General features: G+C 43.6%; 1 protein-coding gene and 1 pseudogene across 1 annotated transcript in view; one reads left to right on the forward strand and one right to left on the reverse strand.

Annotated features, from left to right (window-relative positions):
* Positions 1-1,931: 1,931 nt before the first annotated feature.
* Positions 1,932-4,271, reverse strand: LOC105872827 (RNA-binding protein EWS pseudogene; annotated as a pseudogene).
* A 14,513-nt stretch (positions 4,272-18,784) lies between these two features.
* Positions 18,785-20,726, forward strand: part of DNAJC6 (DnaJ heat shock protein family (Hsp40) member C6) — a 150,422-nt gene continuing 148,480 nt past the window's right edge. Inside the window, exon 1 of the mRNA XM_012767142.3 lies at positions 18,785-18,928. Coding sequence (XP_012622596.2) covers positions 18,814-18,928 — 115 coding nt within the window. The 5' untranslated portion in view covers positions 18,785-18,813. The remainder of the gene's footprint in view (positions 18,929-20,726) is intronic.

Below are 20,726 nucleotides of genomic sequence, written 5' to 3' on the forward strand. Positions count from 1 at the left end.
TGGGAAAGAACAGAGGAACTCAGAAGGAAAAGGCATCTCTTAGAAATTTGGTGATGAAGAATAGGGAAGAATAAAGAAGTCAGAAATTAAAGATCCTACAGAAAGAAGAGTTTCATGAAATCTAAGACACACTAAACTCTCCCTAACACTCCCCACCCCATGCCAAAACAAATTAAAAAGATGCCATTTGTTAAAGCAATTGCATGTCACTGCACCAACTGAAGAGGGCACTCTTGAGCTAAAAAACCTAGTAAGCCTCTTAAATCCTTCAGCCCTTCAGTAATACCTGGCCCAGGAAAACCCAAGTCTTGAAAATGTACCAAAAAAGTCAGCCATCATTCAAAATCGTTTTTAAAAGAAAATAAAAATTCTTCAGCTGATGGCAATAATCAAGACCTAACTTCAAACCAGAGGAAACTATAGCTAACACTCCCAGATGAATCAAATAGTACTAGACAAGTAATGGCAGATATGAAAAAAAAAAAAAAAAAACGCACAAATCAGACATTCACAAATGCAGAATAGAAGTGGGCACAAAACAAAAATTTGTGAAATAAGTTGACTGAGCACAGGAAAAAAGTGAAGGATGACACTGATTCTAAAAATTAGGGCTAAATCACAATGTATACAAGAGGGTACAAATTTAAAAAAGTATACCAAAGAGACATAAAAAAGTAGAATGAAAGTTTCCAAGAAAATTAAAATTAAATGAAAAAGTGAACCACTTAGAAAGAAAGTAATAGCTATAGAAGACAAAGAAGATCTAACACACCTGTAATTGAATTTCCTAAAGAAGAAAAAACAATGACTCAAGACTAACATTCAAAGCTATGAACCAATAAAACTTACCAGAAAGCAAGCCTGGGCAACACAGGGAGACCCCATCTCTACCAAAAAAAAAAAAAAAAATTAGTTGTGTGTGGTGGCATGCACCTGTAGTACCAGTTACATGGAGGGTGAGGCAGGAGGATCACTTGAGCCCAGGAGTTCAAGGTTATAGTGAGCTATGACTGTCCATGGCACTCTAGCCTGGGTGACAGAGCAAGACCCTATCTCTTAAAAATTAAAAATAAAAAATAGGCTGGGTGCGGTGGCTCACGCCTGTAATCCTAGCACTCTGGGAGGCCGAGGCAGGCGGATTGCTCGAGGTCAGGAGTTCCAAACCAGCCTGAGCAAGAGTGAGACCCCGTCTCTACTATAAATAGAAAGAAATTAATTGGCCAACTAATATATATAGAAAATTAGCCGGGCATGGTGGCGCATGCCTGTAGTCCCAGCTACTTGGGAGGCTGAGGCAGAAGGATTGTTTGAGCCCAGGAGTTTGAGGTTGCTGTGAGCTAGGCTGACGCCACGGCACTCACTCCAGCCTGGGCAACAAAGCGAGACTCTGTCTCAAAAAATAAATAACAAAATAAAAAATAAACTTACTAAAAACCAAATTTAAAAATCCTAAATCTGTTGACTCTATATGTTGAAAGAGTATACTGTGGAACTGTGAAAACTAACTCAGAATGGTGGCTTAAATAAGAGAAGATAACACTTCAAAACGATGAGTTTTTTGATTTTGGGCCAGCTTGGGAGGCACCCACTTACAGAGCTTTTTCACCTTTCTCATTTGCTTTAAATGCCGAATGGCCATAGAATGGTCGATGTTGAGTTCTTCGGCAACTTCTCATGTAGTTGTAAGAAGATCAGCTTTGATGACTGCTCTCCACTGGTCATTGCCAACTTGTGATGGCCGCCCACTGAGCTCCTTATCTTCAAGGCTCTCGTCTCCTTTGCAAAACTTCGTGTACTACCATCTGCACTGTAGGTTCCTTAGCAGATCCTGGGCCTAATGCACTGTTGATGTTGCGAGTTGTCTCCACTGCTTTGCGACCTATTTTGAACTTGAATAAGAAAATCGGAATTTGCTTTTTTTTTTTTTTTTTTTTACTGTTTATAAACATTTGGAATTTTATTTAAAAAAAAAAAAACATCACAACCATGACATTGTTACAGTTAGAGGCCCTCTTGGTTCTCCACGACACTGAGCATGCTCACAGGGGTTCCCATTGTTAAGTCTTAAACAACCATCTTTAAAAGAAAAAAAAAAAACTCGGCACACTACCATTTAACTTGTTTTAATGTTTCTTCACAAATGGTGAAAAATACTAAGGTACAGACAAGGAATAATCATAATGTTGTGGCCAACATTATAAATATGGAATTATAAATTTAAAACATTTTCTGGTTTAAAAAATAAATCTGGTAGTCAATGCAGCTCTGTGGGGTCTCCGCGTCTAGTAGGGCCGGTCTCTGCGCTGCTGACGGTGCTCGCCTTTATCCATTTTTCCAGGTCCTCCACGTCCGCCTCTTCTTCCTCCCATCTGTTCCATCAAAGGTCCAGGGGGCCCCCCAGGGCCACCTCGTCTTCCTCCGCCAAAGCCACCTCGGTCCATGCCCCGGCCACCACGGAAGCCACCTCTGTCTCCACCACGGCCACCTCTGAACATTCCACCAGGGCCACCATGATCCATGAGGCCACCTCTTCCACCCCGCATGCCGCCAGGGCCACCTCTGCCACGATCACCACCCGGGGGCGGGAAGGGTGGCGGGAGGAAGCCTTCAGGCTTCGGGGCCTTACACTGGTTGCATTCTGTCCTCCAGGCGAAGTTCTGGTTTCCACAACCCGGATTGGGACATTGCCAGTCTCCTGCTCGGTGTTGGACATTGCCTCCTCCAGAGGGGTTCCCTCGAAAACCTCGGGGCCCCCTTGGAGGGAAACCTCCTCTATCTCCTCCACGGCCTCCCATGCGACCCATGGGGCCCCCAGAACCTCCCGGGCCTCCTGGACCTCCACGGAGTGGCGGTGGCACCCCTCTGCCCTCACGGGGTGGCATACCACCCCGCATGCTGTTCATCGGAGGCTTCTTCCGAGCAAGAGAGACTTTAAGTTTGCTCCTTTGAAAGTCTTTCCCATCAAACCACTCCACGGCAGCCTTGGCAGTTGGTGGGTCTTCATAGGACACTGTGGCGTCACCTTTGGGCTTTCCTGTTTCCTTGTCCAGGTAGATGTGGATCATGGGTTGCCCAGTTCTCTTGTTCATCTTAACAACCCCACATTGCTTAAAGAAGTCTGCCAGATCATCTAGAGTCACATTGTCATTTAATCCTTGCACATAAATTGCACTGTTGTCAGAGTCTTCATCCGGATCTACAGGTGGGCCTAGATCAAGATCTGGTCCTTCGTCCATGGGTCCACCAGGCTTATTGAAGCCACCTCGCTCTCCAGCGCTGCCCATTCCACCGCGTCCTCCTCCCCGCCCACCTCTGCTCATGCTTCCACGATCAAATCCCCCTCTTCCCCTGCCCCGGTTATCAGGGCCACTCATGCTCCGGTTCTCTCCTGGTCCGGAAAATCCTCCAGACTCCTGCCCATAAACACCCATGCTACTGGGGTGGTCCTGTCGGAATGAACTCTGCTGCCCGTAGCTGCTGCTCTGTTGGCTATATTGACTTGGAGCCTGGCTGTAGGATCCAGTTGGGGGGGGGTAACTAGTGGGAGGCTGCTGCCCATAGCTGCTTTGTTGACCATAGCTACTCTGCTGTCCATAGCTGCTCGGTTGCCCATAGGTGTTCTGCTGAGAGTAACTGCTCTGATCATAACTAGTCGGCTGTGTAGAGGAATAGCTGGTAGGAGGGTAGGATGGAGGTGCGGTGACTGGCTGCATGGGGTAGCTCCCAGGTACCTGGGGATAACTGTAGTTACTCTGGCCGTATCCTAGGCTGGGTTGGTTGTATCCCCCTGTGGTAGACTGAGGCTGACTAGTCTCAGCAGGCTTGTTACCGTCTTGAGGTCTTGTAGGTGCGGTAGCTGCCGGCTGCTGCCCATAGGCTAGGTAAGCAGGCTGAGTGCCATATGCAGACTGAGCTGCATAGGAGGCTTGGGTGGTGGTGACTGTAGCAGTGGTGGTATCATAAGCACCAGTGCCATACCCCTGGACAGGCTGGCTGTACGCCTGGGGGGCAGTTGGAGTAGTATAACCAGTGGGAGGCTGTCCATAAGAAGTCGCATAGGCGGTCTGCCCATAGGTCGCAGTGGTCTGAGCTTGGGTATAGCTGACATCAGTGGGCTGTCCATAGGTTCCATAGCTTTGTTGCCCATATGCCTGGGTGGTCTGTGCATATCCTTGAGTGGGCTGGGCGGTGTAAGCGCTGTAGCCCTGCTGGGCTGCAGCTTGGCTGTAGGTACTGTAATCTGTGGACGCCATTTTCTATCCTTCCTCCTCGTTCTCGGAATTTGCTTTTTGTCTAACATCATTTCCATAGTCTAAAATAAATATAAAATAAATAGCAAGTAATAAGTCATTAGCAAAAAGACATAAAAAGCAAGAAATGCATATCAAAATGATATGTACATAACCACATTTAAAAATATATTTCAATAGCAAATGGCCAATTTCCACAATGCTAAAACCTCAATTACTTTCACGCCAACCTAATAAACGATGAACAAAACCGTATTAATGAAAATAAAAGGATTTGCTCTGTAAAATTGGGATTTCGTTAAAAGGCCACACTCAAGGACATAGAAGGTCACATGTGGCCATAAGACTGAAGGTTACTGCCCATGCCCTGGGTTAGCTCATCCACTAGAAAAAGCTTTTTTGGTTGGCTCACAAAATTCAAGTCTTTAAAGTAAACAATGGGCATATTTAAAGTAATTCTGAAAGATAGGCAAAGTATGCAAGGAAAATGCAAACAGCAAGAAAACAGAGGTTATGATTCTGAAATGAGAGAAAGTAGAATTCAGACCCAAAAGTGCTAAATAAGATAATAAACACAGTTCACACAATTTACACAATCCACAATAAAGATATAATAGATATGAATATCTATGCACCAAATAACTCAAAAATCTGTCCAGTGGACAAGCACAGAAGTGTAGACATTTTTTACATGTTTATGCCCTATATTTATCTAAGTTGCAGAAATTATAAAATAAGTTTCTAAGAGATTAATAAAGACTCAATATAAAATCAATATTTAAAAAAATTTTTAATTTTATTTTTTGTAGAGACGGGGTCTTGCTATGTTGCCCAGGCTGTTCTTGAACTCCTGGGCTCAAGAGTTGCCTGCCGTGGCCTCCCAAAGTGCTAGAATTACAGTGCCTGGCCAATACTTTTTTTTTTTTTTTTTTTTTTTTGAGACAGAGTCTCGCTTTGTTGCCCAGGCTAGAGTGAGTGCCGTGGCGTCAGCTTAGCTCACAGCAACCTCAAACTCCTGGGCTCGAGCGATCCTTCTGCCTCAACCTCCCTGGTAGCTGGGACTACAGGCATGTGCCACCCATGCCCGGCTAATTTTATATATATATATCAGTTGGCCAATTGATTTCTTTCTATTTATAGTAGAGACGGGGTCTCGTTCTTGCTCAGGCTGGTTTTGAACTCCTGACCTTGAGCAATCCGCCTGCCTCGGCCTCCCAAGAGCTAGGATTACAGGCGTGAGCCACAGCGCCCGGCCAATACTTTTTAAACTTAAAATTTTTTCCAACTTAGTATTCATAAATTTTTCCACATAATAGAAAAATTTAAAGAATACTATAACCCAGGGCTTTTTACCTAGAATCAGCAGCTAAACATTTTTACTACATTTTCTTTCTCCACTGCACCACTACCTTTTTTTTTCCCCCAGTACTATCAGAAAAAGGTTATAGACAACATGACACTTCATCTGGGGTGACAAACCATCTTGATTTGCTCAAAACTGCCCAGCAATGAAAGCCCTGACTTCAAGGAAATCCCCTAATCCCAGGCAAACCAAGACTGTTGAACATCCTACCCCTAAATATTTTAGTATGTATTTCTTAACAATATCATACACAACTACAATGTTATTTTCATAACTAAGAAAATGAACGTAAAAATAATTATATATTATCATCTAATCGAGTCATGTTTACATTTGCCTAATTGTCCCAAACTATGTTCTGTGGCTGCCTCTGTACATGCACATAAATACACGCAACTACCCTAAAATTACCTTTTTCCCTTTGTAATCAGTAAGTGACCTGTGGGGTGATACTCTGAGAAGTTACACATATACAATTCCCCCAATAATCTGCATTTAATGGTCTGAGTATCAACTAATAATAATTTCCTGAATGCTTTATTACCTTGAGAGTTGCAAAATGGCCATTTTCTAATTATATCGTTTCTTCTATATTCATTAGATGATATTTTTCTATAACAAAAGAGCTTACCCCTTTCCTCTCCCCACCAAAGCAGGGTAAGGTATTGGTATAACAATGGAATATAGAATAATTGGCTTTTTGTTGTTGTTGTTGTTGAGACTGGCTCTCACTCTGTTGCCCAGAGTAGAATGCAGTGGTGTCATCATAGCTCACGGCAACCTCCAACTCCTGGGCTCAAGTGATTCTCCTGCTTCAGTCTTCCCACTAGCTGGGACTACAGACATTTGCCACCATATCTGGCTAGTTTTTAAATTCTTTTGTGGAGACAGGGTCTTGCTATTGCCCAGGCTGGTTTCAGATTCTTGGCCTCAACTGATCTTCCTGCCTTGGCCTCCCAAAGTGTTAGGATTACAGGCATGAGCCCCCATGCCTGGCCCTAATCTGTGTTTTGTTTTTTTTTTTTAAGTCAACAATACTATTCACAACAACAAAAATCCTTTAATATTATATAACATCAAAGAATGTCCTTGCATAAGATGATAACCTTTTTGTTTCAAATATATATTATGAAAATTTCTAAACATATCTAATGATGTCCAAATAGCCATCATCTACCTCCAATGCTTATCAATGCTTGGCCAATTTTCTTTCATCGATATCCTGATCCACTTCCCCATGCTTGGACTATTTTCAAGTGATCCCCAGGTCCAGTGATGACTGGGAACTTCCTGAAGTAGTGTACACTTCTCATGGCCCTTCACCATCTGGTCCTGACTAATTTTCCAGGTTCATCTCCTGCCACATCCCTGTGAGCCTTATATCCCAGCTGTTTCACACTAAGATATGGCCACATCATTCTTCAAACACGCCTTGGTCTTTGGGACCTCTTTGTTTTTGTGTGTGTTATTCCATCTTCCTAGAATGTTTCTTCTTCTCTTCTACGAAAAGAAGTCAAATACCTCATCTTTCAGGGTCCAGCTCACATCCCCGTGCCCTGAAGGCTCCTCCCACGTGTGTTCCTGTAGCACTTTGCATTACTTCACTCCTTATCACATTGCACAGTCTGAACATTCATGCAGGGTGGGGACCAGCCTGCCACAGGGCCTGATAGGAGGGAAAAACTTGGTAAACAGAGGCCACTGAAAATTTTGAAAAAATGCTTTCAACTGAATTAAACATTTAAATCCATAGTGGTATTCAAACAAAATATAAAACATTTACTGCTATAATACCAAAGTGAAAAGCTGTTCATAATTGAGACATTCATAAAATAAAAAGACTACTTAAATACTTAAATTTTATGTGCAAGGAAATACTCTAAAGAGTTAAAAGAAGAGTGACTGACTTAGAAGAAAATTTCATAGTAAATGTAATAAAGAGAAGATTGATACCCATAACCTATAAAGACTGCCTACAAATCAGAGAGAAAATCAGTAGAACAATGGGTAAAAGATGTGAAGAGAGACAGATAATTCACAAAAGAAATATACATGATAAATAAACGTATGAAAAGTTGTTAAATCTTCCAATTAGGGAAATAAAAAGAATGATGAAAAACCATTTTTAACTATTAAATCTCAAAAATGAAAAATACTAATAATATTCAGGGTTGTGAGGTTATAAGGTAAAGAGAAACTCTCATATACTCCCATAGACATATAAACTGTTAGTCATTTCAGAGGTCAAATAGCCAGTATGTATCAAAATTAAAAATTCTTATGCCCTTTGATCTTATAATTTGGTTCAAGGAATCTATCCTACAGAAATACATATGTGCACATAAGGATATCCATTTGAAGCTATGGTTGAAACAAACAGCAAAAACTGGAAACAATCTAAATAGCTGACAGTAAGTATGTGGCTAAATAATAAATAATAAGTCATAGTACATCTATCTGTGGTATACTCTGCATTGGAATTGTTTACAGATACATTGTAATAAAGACATGAACAATATATAGATTATGATACCATTTAAAAATATTTGTGTGTATGTATATGTACGTACCTGTGTTGAATAGTAAATTCACAACTCAGGCATACAACAAATAGAACTTCTTTTAGTTTTCTATACTTCAATCTAATTTATGTTTTGAATCCCCACAGTATCAGCCTCAGTGAATTTGGAGTTTCTCATTTCTTTTTTCCAGGACTGTGTCTGAGTCCCAAAGCACCAGGAGCTGGGAGAGCAGTCAGTCCGTCTGATACTTGAGGTCATCTGTCAACATAGGCACCTGCCAAGATATCCTACCTTCATATCTGAGTCTTGGTGTCAGTTCACACAGGTGTCCCCGTCCTGTCAGTCTGGTGGTTCTCTCTGCTACTTCTGTACTCTGCCCATGGGCACAGAAATCATTCTGCAGGCCCAGGATTCATTTTGCTGCTCTTTCTCCCTGCCAGGACCTTGGAATGTCTGAGAGGTTGTCTACAGGCAACTCTTTGGGATTCTGCCCCTGAGACAGGCTGCCAAGCTCCTCATTCTAGGACGCTCCAAAATATAGTCCCACCGCTTTCTCTCAGGCCCCTGTCTCTCTGTCTCCCAGGAGAATAGTCAAGAATGGGGAAAGCGATGGCAGGGGATCCCTCTGTCCTCAGATTTAACCTTCATAATGCCCTGTGCTTGTTGATTTTCTTCCGTCCCTCCCTGTGGCAATGGGCACAGAAGAGCCATGCTGTGTGGAGAGTGGCAGCAAGGAGGGTTTAGACCAGGCGTCCTCAAACTACAGTCTGCGGGCCACATGTGGGTATTTTTGCCCTTTTGTTTTTTTTCTTCAAAATAAGGTATGTGCAGTGTGCATAGGAATTTGTTCATAGTTTTTTTTAAACTATAGTCCGGCCCTCCAACGGTCTGAGGGACAGTGAACTGGCCCCCTGTTTAAAAAGTTTGAGGACCCCTGGTTTAGATTAATATTTCTAAATGTTTTCCTGCTGTATCTTTTACATACATTTACTCATGTGTGGAAATGTAGAAGAAAGGTCTAGAAAGGTCTGTGTCAAGCAGTTAACAGTGTCTGCCTCTAAGGAAGGTAGTAAAAAGTGGAGAACTGCAATTCTACCACATGCCAGGAAGGAGATGGAGCTTGACATTTGTGAACCCTGTTAATATAACTCCTCGCACTCCAAACTAGAGGTTCAGAAGCAAAAGAAAACATGACATGTACACGAGATAGCCCTGTGTCTCCTCTTTCCTTGCTGATTCTTCACAGGAAGAGCGGATATAGGATAAATACGTAATGGATCAATCACAAGGGTTTCTGATCTATATTTAATGTCCATTTGGACTTTTCAGTGGACCCAAAAATCCTATTTTATCTTTGTTGTTTCAAACTCCTTCTGTGTTGAATTTTGATTTTTGTCACCAAAGCTATTTGGGATTCAGAAAGTAAACTGATACATTCACTCCTTCACCACACTTGACCGTCTTTTAGTTCAAGTCTAAATAGGGAGACTTAAAGTGGAGGAAGAGGGAAAGCAAAGGGTAGAGCACTAGTCCCACAACAAGACTCTTGCCAACATTACTGGAAGGGGAAGGAGAGTCATGTATTTGGATCCAAGGTTGCACCTATCTTATTGTATATAAGCCTCTGTTCTTAGCCTTGGATGTTTCAGTGACTTGGATGAAGTAAAATCATACTGATTAGATTTACAGCTGGGAGGGATCACTGTCTAGATAAAAGAATCAAGATTTTAAAGGACCTTGAGTCTTGGTCAAAACAAAACAATGCAATTTCATGGAAATAAATGCTAAGTCTTGTATCATAGGGTCTGATACATAGTAGGTGTTCAGTGCACGTTAGCTGAAGGAGAAAGAATACAGGCAGTCCCTGGGTTATGGATGACCCCATTTACAGCATTCTGTACTTGCTAATGGGCTCCCAAGGCCTCCTATAAGGATAATTTGTCATTAGATAATTAAATTAATAATTAGGGAACTAGTTTCTTCTGTGAAGCATGGCGTAAGCAGTTTGTTGGTGCAGCATCTTTATGTAAGCAGCTAGTCTGATTGTTTATATAGTCGCATAAGTACAACATCACTGTCATCTTAACTTATTTATTGAATTTTGTGAGTCTGTGTTTACCTGTATGACCATGCCTCCAAAACGGAATTTCTACTGCAAGTCCAGGTGAGCATGCAGTGAAGAGAAAGGTGATGACAATAGAAATGAAAGTAGAAATAATTAAGCATTTGGAGAAAAGCCACATGCCACCATTCACTGGGAAAGCATTAGGCTGCAGTCACTGGTCTTTCAGAACAATTATAAAGGATAAAGTGAGAATAATGGAACATGTGAAAGGCAGTGCTCTAGGGAAGCGTCAACTATTACTAAGAAGTGTAGTGGATTAATTATTGAAATGGAAAGGTTATTATTGAGCTGGTTAGAAGATCAAAATAAGTGTAACATTCCTATTAGCTTATAAATTAAAAGAAAGAGCACAATAGTTCTGTAATTTATTACAGCACAGGGGTATTATTATTATATCATTATACTGTGTTATTACCACATATGAGCCATTATAGTGTTACTATTATTATTATCATTGCTGTACATGTGCTGTTCATCAGGGATCCAAGTACGCACAAATCCAACCTAAAGACAAGTCCAACATACAAATCTAACCTAAAGACATTTACATACAAATCCAACCTAAAGACATTCTCAAGAACATATCTTGTCTGTATCCCCAGAGACTGCCTGTAACCTATGAATGGGGGTAAACCATGGTGAACTAAAGAAGGGCTTTGGAATAAAATGCTCTGCTGTGGCTACAGACCTTGAAATGAGTCCAAGGTGCGTGAAGTATGTTTCTACAGCAGTGCTTGTCCAATAGAACTCTCTGTAATGATAGAAATGTTCCATAACTGTGATGTCCAATAGGTAGCCACTAGCCACATGTAGCTAGCTGTTGAGCACTTGAAATGTGGCTGGCTCAACTGAAGAATGGAATTTTTAAGTATTTGACTTAATTTGTACTTATTACATGTAAATTTAAATAGCCACGTGTGGCTAGTGGATACTGTACTGGACGACATAGCTCTGAAGCCTTGATTTCCTTTGCATTTTCTGTACTTGAGTGCAGGAAGGGTGCAAGCCTTGTGTGCGATGCGAGCAAAGCACACACCAGGGGACTGTGCTGATGGATGCAGATGGAGCCGGGCGGTGCGTCAGGCTGGCTGAGGGGCCACATGCAGCATCAGCAAAACTCACTTCTGATAGACGCAGGAACTTTGAACCAATTGGTAGGCTGCCCAGGTGGTCCCTGAAGCTGATAAACCAGAAGGGATCGCTAAGCTCCTCAGGAAAGGACTTGTGGCTGAGAGGCTGCGTGAGTTACCAACAGGGTGGGACTGCTTCCCCATCAGCCACTGCTTATGGCCCCCTGGGGTCACCAAGGTCATGTGGAGAAAACAAAAATCAAGATGGCTCATGGAATTTTAGGAGATTTTACTGACTTCTTAGTGCGTGTCACAGCTTCCCCCAACCCATCCACAAAAGAATTCCCAAATCCATCTCTTTCCTGCTTCGCCTTGTGGCATTTTCTCCATTTGTTTGCCAAGCTTCAGCCATAAAGGTACCTCTCCCCCACTGAACAAAGTGAACAGAGCACCAGGCTTGGCATCCAAAACCTCATGGAGTCCCGTTTACTTGCCATTTTAATGTCCTCACACAAATCACTTAACTCCTCTGCATCTCATTTTCCACATCCCCTAAATTGAGGATGATAATATTTGCCTTACCCTGTACCCAAAGTGCTGAGAGTACACAGTAGGTATTCAAAAGCGTTTTTAGGTTTCTTATGGTTTTAACTTGTGATACTACTTCGCCTTTGAATGATGGCCCCCGTCCTGTGCCTGTTCCCCCATTTAGTGGGGAACTTCTTCCAAAACTCCCATTTCCTCAGGGTGAGCAGTGAGCAGTGTTGGTTCAGCACACTGCATCTGCTCTCTAATTATGAGAATCTGGACATTTACCTGCTGGTTGGGGTTATTCTTTGGCTGGTGGGGGCTTGTGCTAGTTGGTCTCTGAAGATGATCTCAAACTACTCTGCCCTACTTGTATGTGCTTGCTACTCGTCCCATCAAGAAGTGGACCTGGCCAGGCATGGTGGCTCATACCTGTAATCCCAGCACTTTGGGAGGCCAAGGCAGGAGGCTCACTTGAGTTGAAGGCCAGCCTGGGCAACATAGCAAGACCTCGTCTCTCTAAAAAAAAAAACAATAAAAAAATTAGCCTGGTTGGTAGTGGTCCTAGCTATTCAGGAGGCTGAGGCAGGAGGAACACTTTGCAGTGAACTCAGCCTCAATTGCATTGCTGCACTCCAGCCTGGATGACAGAATGAGACTCTGTCTTTTAACAAAACAAAACAAAAGATGTGGAGCTTTTGACTCCTTTCTTGAATAGCTGAGTCTGTGACTGATTCGGCCAATAGAATGTGCAGGAAGTAATTTTGGGGGATTTCTGAGCCAAGGATCTAAGAAAGCCTAGCAGCTCCAGCCTCCTCCCTTTTGGAAGCCAGCCACCCTGCTGTGAGGATGTCTTTGCAACCACACGGAGAAGAAAGGAGCCTCTTGGCTGAGCTCCCAGCAGACAGCCAGCCCCATCTTGTTCACTCTGTAAGTGAGCCATCCTAGAAGTGGATCTTCAAGCCCTGAGCAACCCCCGTTGACACCTTGTGCCCCTTCCAAGCCCTGCCCAAATTTCAAACTCATTAGCAAGTAAGTGATTTGCAATTGTTTTCAGTCATTAGGTTTTGGGTGGTTTATTATGTAGCAGATGATTGACACAAATTGCTTAGCAGTCCTAAGACATTTTACATGGGCGGTTTTCTCTCCTCTCACACCAGGTGCCACTGATGAAAATTGTCACCGTCGGGGGGATTTATGGAGGTATTGCTCTTTAATTTTGTGAATTTGGAGAACTTCAGATTGAAAACTTTAAAGTGAAGATTACCCTTCATTGTTTCCTGCGCTGGTAATGGTTTTACTGGCATTGCCACTGGGGCAACTGAAATGTGAAACAAAATTATCGGTTCTAATGGCTCCAGAGGCATTCGAGATGATTTTAGGTTATACAGCTTTGTTGATATTCTGAAACTTTCTGTAAGGGAGGCTGGGAACAGGGCCCCTCAGGCATAATAGAAGAGAGACACATTTAAATAATGAAGTTTGAAGGATATGACCTTCGCCAAAAATCAAAATCTTCTCATTTCTCTCTTTTTTCTTTTTGAGACAGCATCTCTGTTGTCCAGGCTGGAGTGCAATGGGGTCCTTCTAGCTCACTGCAGCCTTGAACTCCTGGGCTCAAGTGATTGTTCTGACTCAGCCTCCAGGGTAGCTGGGATTACAGGCACATGTCACCATGACTGGGTAATTAAAAAAAATTTTTTTTTTTTTTTAGTAGAGTTGGGGTCTCCATGTGTTGCTCAGACTGGTCTCAAACTCTTGGCTTCAAGCAAGCCTGCCACCTCAGCTCCACAAAGTACTAGGATTACAGGTGTGAGCTATTACACCAGGCCTTGTTTCTCTCTCTTTAGGCACACACACACACATTTATTCAACGCAAAAAAAAAAAAAAAAAAAAAAAAAAAAGCACCATTCCTTTTTATCTGTTACTGTCTCTCTAAATGGACATAGTATTACAATAAGCACCATTTATTGAGCCTATTTTACTTATCCTTTACATATAATGTAAAGCTTAACATAATTATGAGGTAGGTACTATTTATTATTTTCATTTTACAGATGAGGAAACTGAGACTTAGAGAAGTAAGGCAAGTTGGCCAAGGCCATACAGTTAGTAAGTTGCAGAGCCAGGATTCTCACAGCTGTGCTTAGCTGGGAGTCCAGGTTCTTTCTATTGGCTACTCTCCACTCGCCACACACACACACACACACACACACACACACACACACACATCTTGTACCCCAATGCCTTTGAGGGCTGTCATGTTCACATTTCAGGACCTAGCTTTGTAAACACAATGACATAAATGGAATTCAGGGTTTTTGTTTTCCTTTTTGTTTTTCTTCTTGCCCAGTGAGCCAGACTTACAAATAAGTGGGCTTGTTTTGCATTTTTGACATTTGAAAAGAAATTCCATGTTGCTAATGCTCATGAATGTGCCCTAGGGCACTTGGTGGAAGCTCTCTCTGGTCACATTCTTTTCCTGTGGCTCCCAGGGACTGTGGCAAAGCCTATGCATTGGATCTGCCTGGAGCAAGCCATAATTGTGGGGGCCAGAGGCTTCTGGCCAGTCAGCTCCAGCTGGACCAGTGCTATGAAATCATGTGATGTTTGGACTTAAAGGGCAAGCAGAAGAATGTCCCTCTCATCTTTCCCTGACCAGTGAAGTCTAAGCAGTGAGCAAGGGGCCCCTCCAAGGAGCTGCTTGAATCCACTGGATGTGCCAGAACAATGGAAGAAAAGGTGAGTCTCTAAGCCAGGCCCACTGGGGCTTTCACACTTAACAGTATTTCACAACCTGTTAGTGAGAGTCAGGACCTAGAGGAGGGATGGTGGGAGACTCTGGAAGGGAACTTCTAGGTCATCTGGTTAATGGAGTATGGTAGTGGTGGTGGTTAAATGGTAAGCCAGGAGAGGAAGGGACATAACCAATCTTTCACAGATGGTTTGGGTAAGCAGGACTCGATACCAGGTATTCTAACCCTAAGGCCAGGGTAGGAAGTCCCAGGAGCAGTGGGCAACCCTTGTCTAGGGTGTTAGTTGGTCGCATGTAGGCACTATTCCTGAGTAGCTTTGCTAATTAGATCATTTCTTCTAGGGGCTTATTTATTCAGTCTGGAGGCCATGGAGAAGGCAAATGTAGAAGACAGCTCAGTTTATTGCTGACAGAGGTGAGAGCATCTCTCAATTTCCACCTTCTTCTTAGTCTCTCCCACTTCCCTTCTTCATTTCATATTTATATCTTCCTATTCTTTTGAATTAGAAAAAGAATAAAATAGGGCTGTCTCCAAATTTCTTTTAGAGTGTTACTTATCTAAACCACTCAGGGCCTTATTCTAAACTAGGAGAGTAATCCAGCTCTCCCTGACAAGCCTGGACCTCCATGCACCTGTTGACCTCTCCCAGTCCTCCAACCTCCTCCCTAGGACCTAGCAGATGATCCTTGGCCTCCTTGAGTGAGCCAGGGGTCATGGGGAAGTCGAATGTAGCTATGAAGTAATGAGTATAGGTTGAATTGTGGCTCAACTACATTTTAGATATTGGATTGAACCATACAAAATTGCAAATATGCAACTTTAAAAAAAATTAAAACATTTTATTTTGAGATAATTGTAGGTTGATATGAAGGTATAAGAAATCATACAGAGAGATCCCATGTACCCTAATGGTAACATTGCACAAAACTGCAATTTATTATCACAACTAGTATTTTGACATCAATACAGTCAAGATACAGAACAGTTCCATCACCACAGGGAAATTCCTGTTGCCCTTATATAGGCCACACCCATCATTTTCCTCCCTGGAAACCACTGTTCTGTCATTTATTTCTATAACTTTGCCATTTCAAGAATGTTATATAAATGGAAACATACAGTATGTAATCTTTTGGGATTGGCTTTTTTCCTGCATCATAATTCCTTGGAGAAACATTTAGATTGTTGCATGTGTCGATAGTTTGTTACTTTTTATTTCTCAGTTGTATTCCACAGCATGGATGTACCACAGCTTGTTTAACCATGGACCTATTAAATGACATCTGGGTTGTTTCCATTTTTTGGTTATTATGAAATAAAGCTGCTGTGAACATTCATGTATAGGTTTTTGGGCAAATGTGTTTTCATTTTTCTAGGATAAGTACCCAAGAGTGCAATTGCTGGATTGTATGGTAGGTGTGTGTTTAGTTTTATAAGACACTGTTAAACTCTTTTCCAGGGTGGCTATACCATTTTACATTCCTACCAATGATGTATGAATGATCCAGTTTCTCCCTGGAGAATTCTTGCTAGCGTTTAGGTGATGTTGTTAACACTATTTTTCATTTTAGTCATTCTGTTAGGTGTATAGTGATATCTCATTGTGGTTTTCGTTCGTATTTTCCTAATGGCCAATGATGCTGAATTTCTTTTCATATCCTTATTTTCCATATGTATATCCTCCTCAGTGAAATTTGTTCATGTTTTTCCCACATTTTAAAATTGGATTCTTTGTTTTTTAATGTTGAGTTTTGAGAATTCTTTACATATTCTAAATCCTACCCCTTTGTTGGATATGTGGCTTGTAAGTATTTTGCCCAGTCTGTAGTTTGCTTGTCTTTTCATCTTCTTAACAGGGTCTTTCACAGAGCAAAAATAATTTTGATAAGGTCCAATTTATCAATTTTTTTATCTTATGGATTGTGCTTTTGGTAACAAGCCTAAGAACTCTTTGTATAGTCCAGATTCTAGAATATTTTCCTATATTGTTACAAAAGTTTTATAGTTTTACATTTTACATTTACGCCTGCAACCCATTTTGATTTGGTATTTATAGAAGGTATGAGGTTTATGTCAAAGTTTTTTTTTTTTTTTTTTTTTGGTCTATGGATGTCCCATAATGGCTCCAGCATCACTTGTTTGAAAAGCTGTCTTTTCTCCACTGAATTGCTTTAAACCTTTGTCAAAAATCAGTTGGATATATTTATGTGGATCTATTTTTGGGTTCTTCATTCTGTTCCATTGACCTATGTGTCTATTCTTCTGCCAATACTACAATGTTTTGATACCTGTAGCTTTATATAGTAGGCTACAGGTATCAAATTGGGTAGAGTGATTCCTCCCACTTTATTTTGTATGTATACACACAACTTTTTTTTCCTTAGTCACTTGCAGGTAAGTTAAAGGCATCATGGCCCTTTATTACTAAATACCTCAGTGTGTATTTTTTAAAAATAGGGATATTTTCTTAAATAACCACAGTATAGTTACTAATGTCATCAAATTTATTATTGATAAATACTCTTATCTACCACCCATCTATGATTTTTTTTTTTGGAAATTTAATCCAGTAATGTCCTTGAGAGTCTCTCTCTCTTTTTTTGAAACAGTCTCCCTTTTTCAACACAGGTAGAGTGCAGTGGGGTCATTGTAACTCACTGCAACCTCAAACTCCTGGGCTCGAGTGATCCTCCTGCCTGAGCCTCCTGAGTAGCTGAGACTACAGGCCTGTACCACCATGACCAGCTAATTTTTTCTATTTTTAGTAGAGATGGTTTTGCTGTTGCTTAGGCTGGTCTCTAACTCCTGACCTCAAGTGATCCTCCTGCCTTGAACTCCCAGCTTGAGAGTCTTTTTTTAAAAAAAACAACCTCCCAAACTGGGTCCAGTCTAGGGTCTGTTATTGGATTTAGTTGCAATATCTCTTTAGCCTCCTTTAATCTAGAACATCTCCGCAGCCTTACTTTTTCTTTTATGACATTGACACTTTTGAGGAAAACAGCACTCCCCTCCCCCCTTTAATAGTACATCCCTCATTTTGGGTTTACCTGATGTTTCCTCATGATTAGATTCAGATTGTGCATTTTTAGCCAGAATATTCCATGGGTGATGTGTTTCTCAGCATATCACATCTGGAAGCATTCAGTTTTCATCTGTCTCAGTTGGTAATTTTAATTTTGGTCACCTGGTGAAGCTCTTGTTTGACATTCAATTGTTCAGCCCTACAAAAATTTCATAATGTGACCAAACATACAACCTGTATTGAAGTTTTAGGTACGTAACCTGCCTCTCTGATGCTGTTTCTCCATCTGTTTAGCGTGGATATTAATTGTTTCTCTCCTGTGAGTATTACTGGGAGGGTTAAATAAGATAAAGCATGTAAAATCCGGCATATAAAACGCACTCTATAAATATTAGCTATTATCACAGCAGTACCGCAGTGTTGATGGATCTTGATTTTGATCTTCCTCTTAGTTTCTCCCACTTCGAAGCAAAATCCGGACAGCGACAAGCGGTGGTTGTGGGGGGGTGGGGTAGAGGGAGCCTCAGTCCCACCATTTCAGTTTCCTCATCTGGGAAATGGGAAGATGCCTCCCACACCACAGGGCTGCCCTGAGCTTTAATGACACGTATGAAAAAGTGGCTGGACATAGAATAGTCTCTCAGAAAAATCGTGGGTCAGTCATAACCTGTTGCATGAGGAAAACAGGAATATCTGCCAGAATTTTCTAAAAGAAATTTCTAACATAATGTCGGTTCATTCCGAGGCAGCAGGGAGGTCTAGGAATCCTCGTCATCTGGCACTGTGTGATCTATGAGAAGGCATTTGACCTCTCGGAGCCTCGATTTTACCGTTTGTAACACGGCGATGAAAATAAGTGCACGTCCCACGGGATCACTGTGTTAATTAACGGAGCCTCGCCGCACCTGGGCCCGCGGTCGGCTCCTCCCTGGTGGAGGGGCGCGAGTCCGCGCTCACCTGCAAGGCGCCTCCCGGGTCCGCGCGGCGCCACCCCGCCCCCAGCCCGGCCCGGCCGCTCCGGGCCCCGCGCCCGCCGCGGTCTCCCGGCCACAAGCTCCTCCCCTGGTGGTGGCCGCGTCCACCCGCGGCGGCGGGCACCGGGCAGACGCGCGGCGGCGGCGGCGGCGAGCGGGGCCCCGGCGGCGGCGGGCGGGCGGGGCGGGGCGCGGCGCACCGATGAGCGCCCCCGAGAAAGGAGGCAAGCGGAGCTGGAGGCTGTTCCCTTCGCTGCGGCCCTGGAAGGCGACGCGGCGGCTGTGGCGGACGCGCGTGGCTCGCAAGGCGGCGCGGGGTGAGTGTGGGCGCGGCCGGCCGGGACCTGTTACCCGCGGCCGGCGCCGGCTCCCGCTGCGGGGGCGCCGCGGAGCTCGGCAGCCGCGGGCGGCCTCTCGCGCCCCGTTCGCCGTCCCCGACCCGAGGCGGGCGGCGCGGCCCGGGTGCCCGGCGCAGCCTGGGGGACCCCCTACCGCGACCCTCGGCCGCTCGGCAAGGCCAGTCCCCGGAGCTCCGCGGGCGTAGGGGCTGGTGCCGGCACGGTCCCCCCTTACCCCAGTCCCTGTCTGCCCCTTTGGCTCTAGCCAGAGGGCATCCAGGTTGGCGCGGCGACAGTCTTACCCAGGTTTGCATCCCCCTGCCCCCCCCCCCCCAGCACCGGGACGGGCGCCTGCAATGCAGTACCCATTGGGGGAATTAATCCGAACCCAAGGCTCTCTTCGAGGACCTTCCCATCTGGACCCATCTCCTTTCCAACCTGTCTGCGCGGATCTCCTGGGCTCTAGCCACCGTAAACTATTTTCCAAACGCATTCCGTCCTGTCCTCACCGGGGCCTTAACTCACATCTATTCAATCACTGACTCACTCCGTTCATTCACTCCGCAGTTTTTATCTAGCCCCTCTATCTGCCAGGGCCTGCCGAGAACAAGACAGGCCAGGGGCCCTGCTCTTGGCACTACGTCCAGAGAGGAAGACAGACATGGCACACACAAAACATAATCCTCGCTGCATAGTGCCGTGCGTGCTGGGAAGGAATCAGATAGTCTGTAGCTGGGAGAGGAGAAAAGGCAGGACGGGCCTCTCTCAGGCGCTGGAGTCAGCGGTCTAGGAGTTACTCTAGCATGTAGCCGGAGGAGCGCTTTCCTGCCAGAGGGATAACAAGTGGCAAGGTTCCCAGCGTGCCAGGAGCTGAACAAGGGGGACAGTGAGGGTTGCAGGGCCGGGATCAAGATCTGGGCAGCCCGTGAGGAAGAGTTCAGATTTTATGCTAAGCGAGCTGGGAAGCCGCTAACGTGTTGTAAGCAGGGAAGTGACATGATCTGCTGGCTCATGGTTTCTCTCTATCTGCAATGGCCATGTCCTTATCTCTCAGCCTGGCCGTTCCTACCCATCTGCCAAGACTAGCACGAATGCTGGGCTCCTTGCTGAGGCCTTTCCTGAGGTTCCTGCCACCTGTAACCTCTCCGTTAGTGTTTCATCACCTGTGGGGCATTTGCCACTGTTCATCTGGTGTTAGAGATTCTACGTTCTCATGTTCTTCATCTTCGTATCCCCAGGCAGGCTAAGTGCAGGGCTTGGTACTTTGTAGATAATGCTTGTGTGTGTGTCCTCTGTCTTGTCCTTTCTGTCTGTTTCTATCTTCTGAGGATCCTTCCTCTTTGAGAGGGTGACAGGCCTTGATTTCTAAAATGGCCGACCTGATGCAAGCAGAGCTAGATGGCACCAGGGTCCTTCCTGTCATGGATATAGTTTCCTCCCACTGCCACCAGTTGTTGTGAGCATTAAGTAAATTAATGCATTAAATGAATTCATAGTTATAAAGTGTTGGCAGATAGTAAGCTTTATAAAAATAAATTTGACAAAGACCAGCAATAATTACTATTCAAATAATTTATTTATTGGATCAGAAACAAGCTTTTCTATTGGTGGTAGTCAGGGAGATTGCAGCTTGTCACTGTTGTCTTGCCGGCTTTCAAAGTATGTATTCCTACTTGTTTTAGTCAAGGCACCAATAAAATTACTTCCTTACTGTTATCAAGAACTGTTGCTGGAACTTAGTAGGGCTGAAGGCTGACCACCCCTTTATATTAGCTTG

This window comes from Microcebus murinus, chromosome 2 (genome assembly GCF_040939455.1).
Source record: "Microcebus murinus isolate Inina chromosome 2, M.murinus_Inina_mat1.0, whole genome shotgun sequence".
Taxonomy (NCBI): Eukaryota; Metazoa; Chordata; class Mammalia; order Primates; family Cheirogaleidae; genus Microcebus; species Microcebus murinus.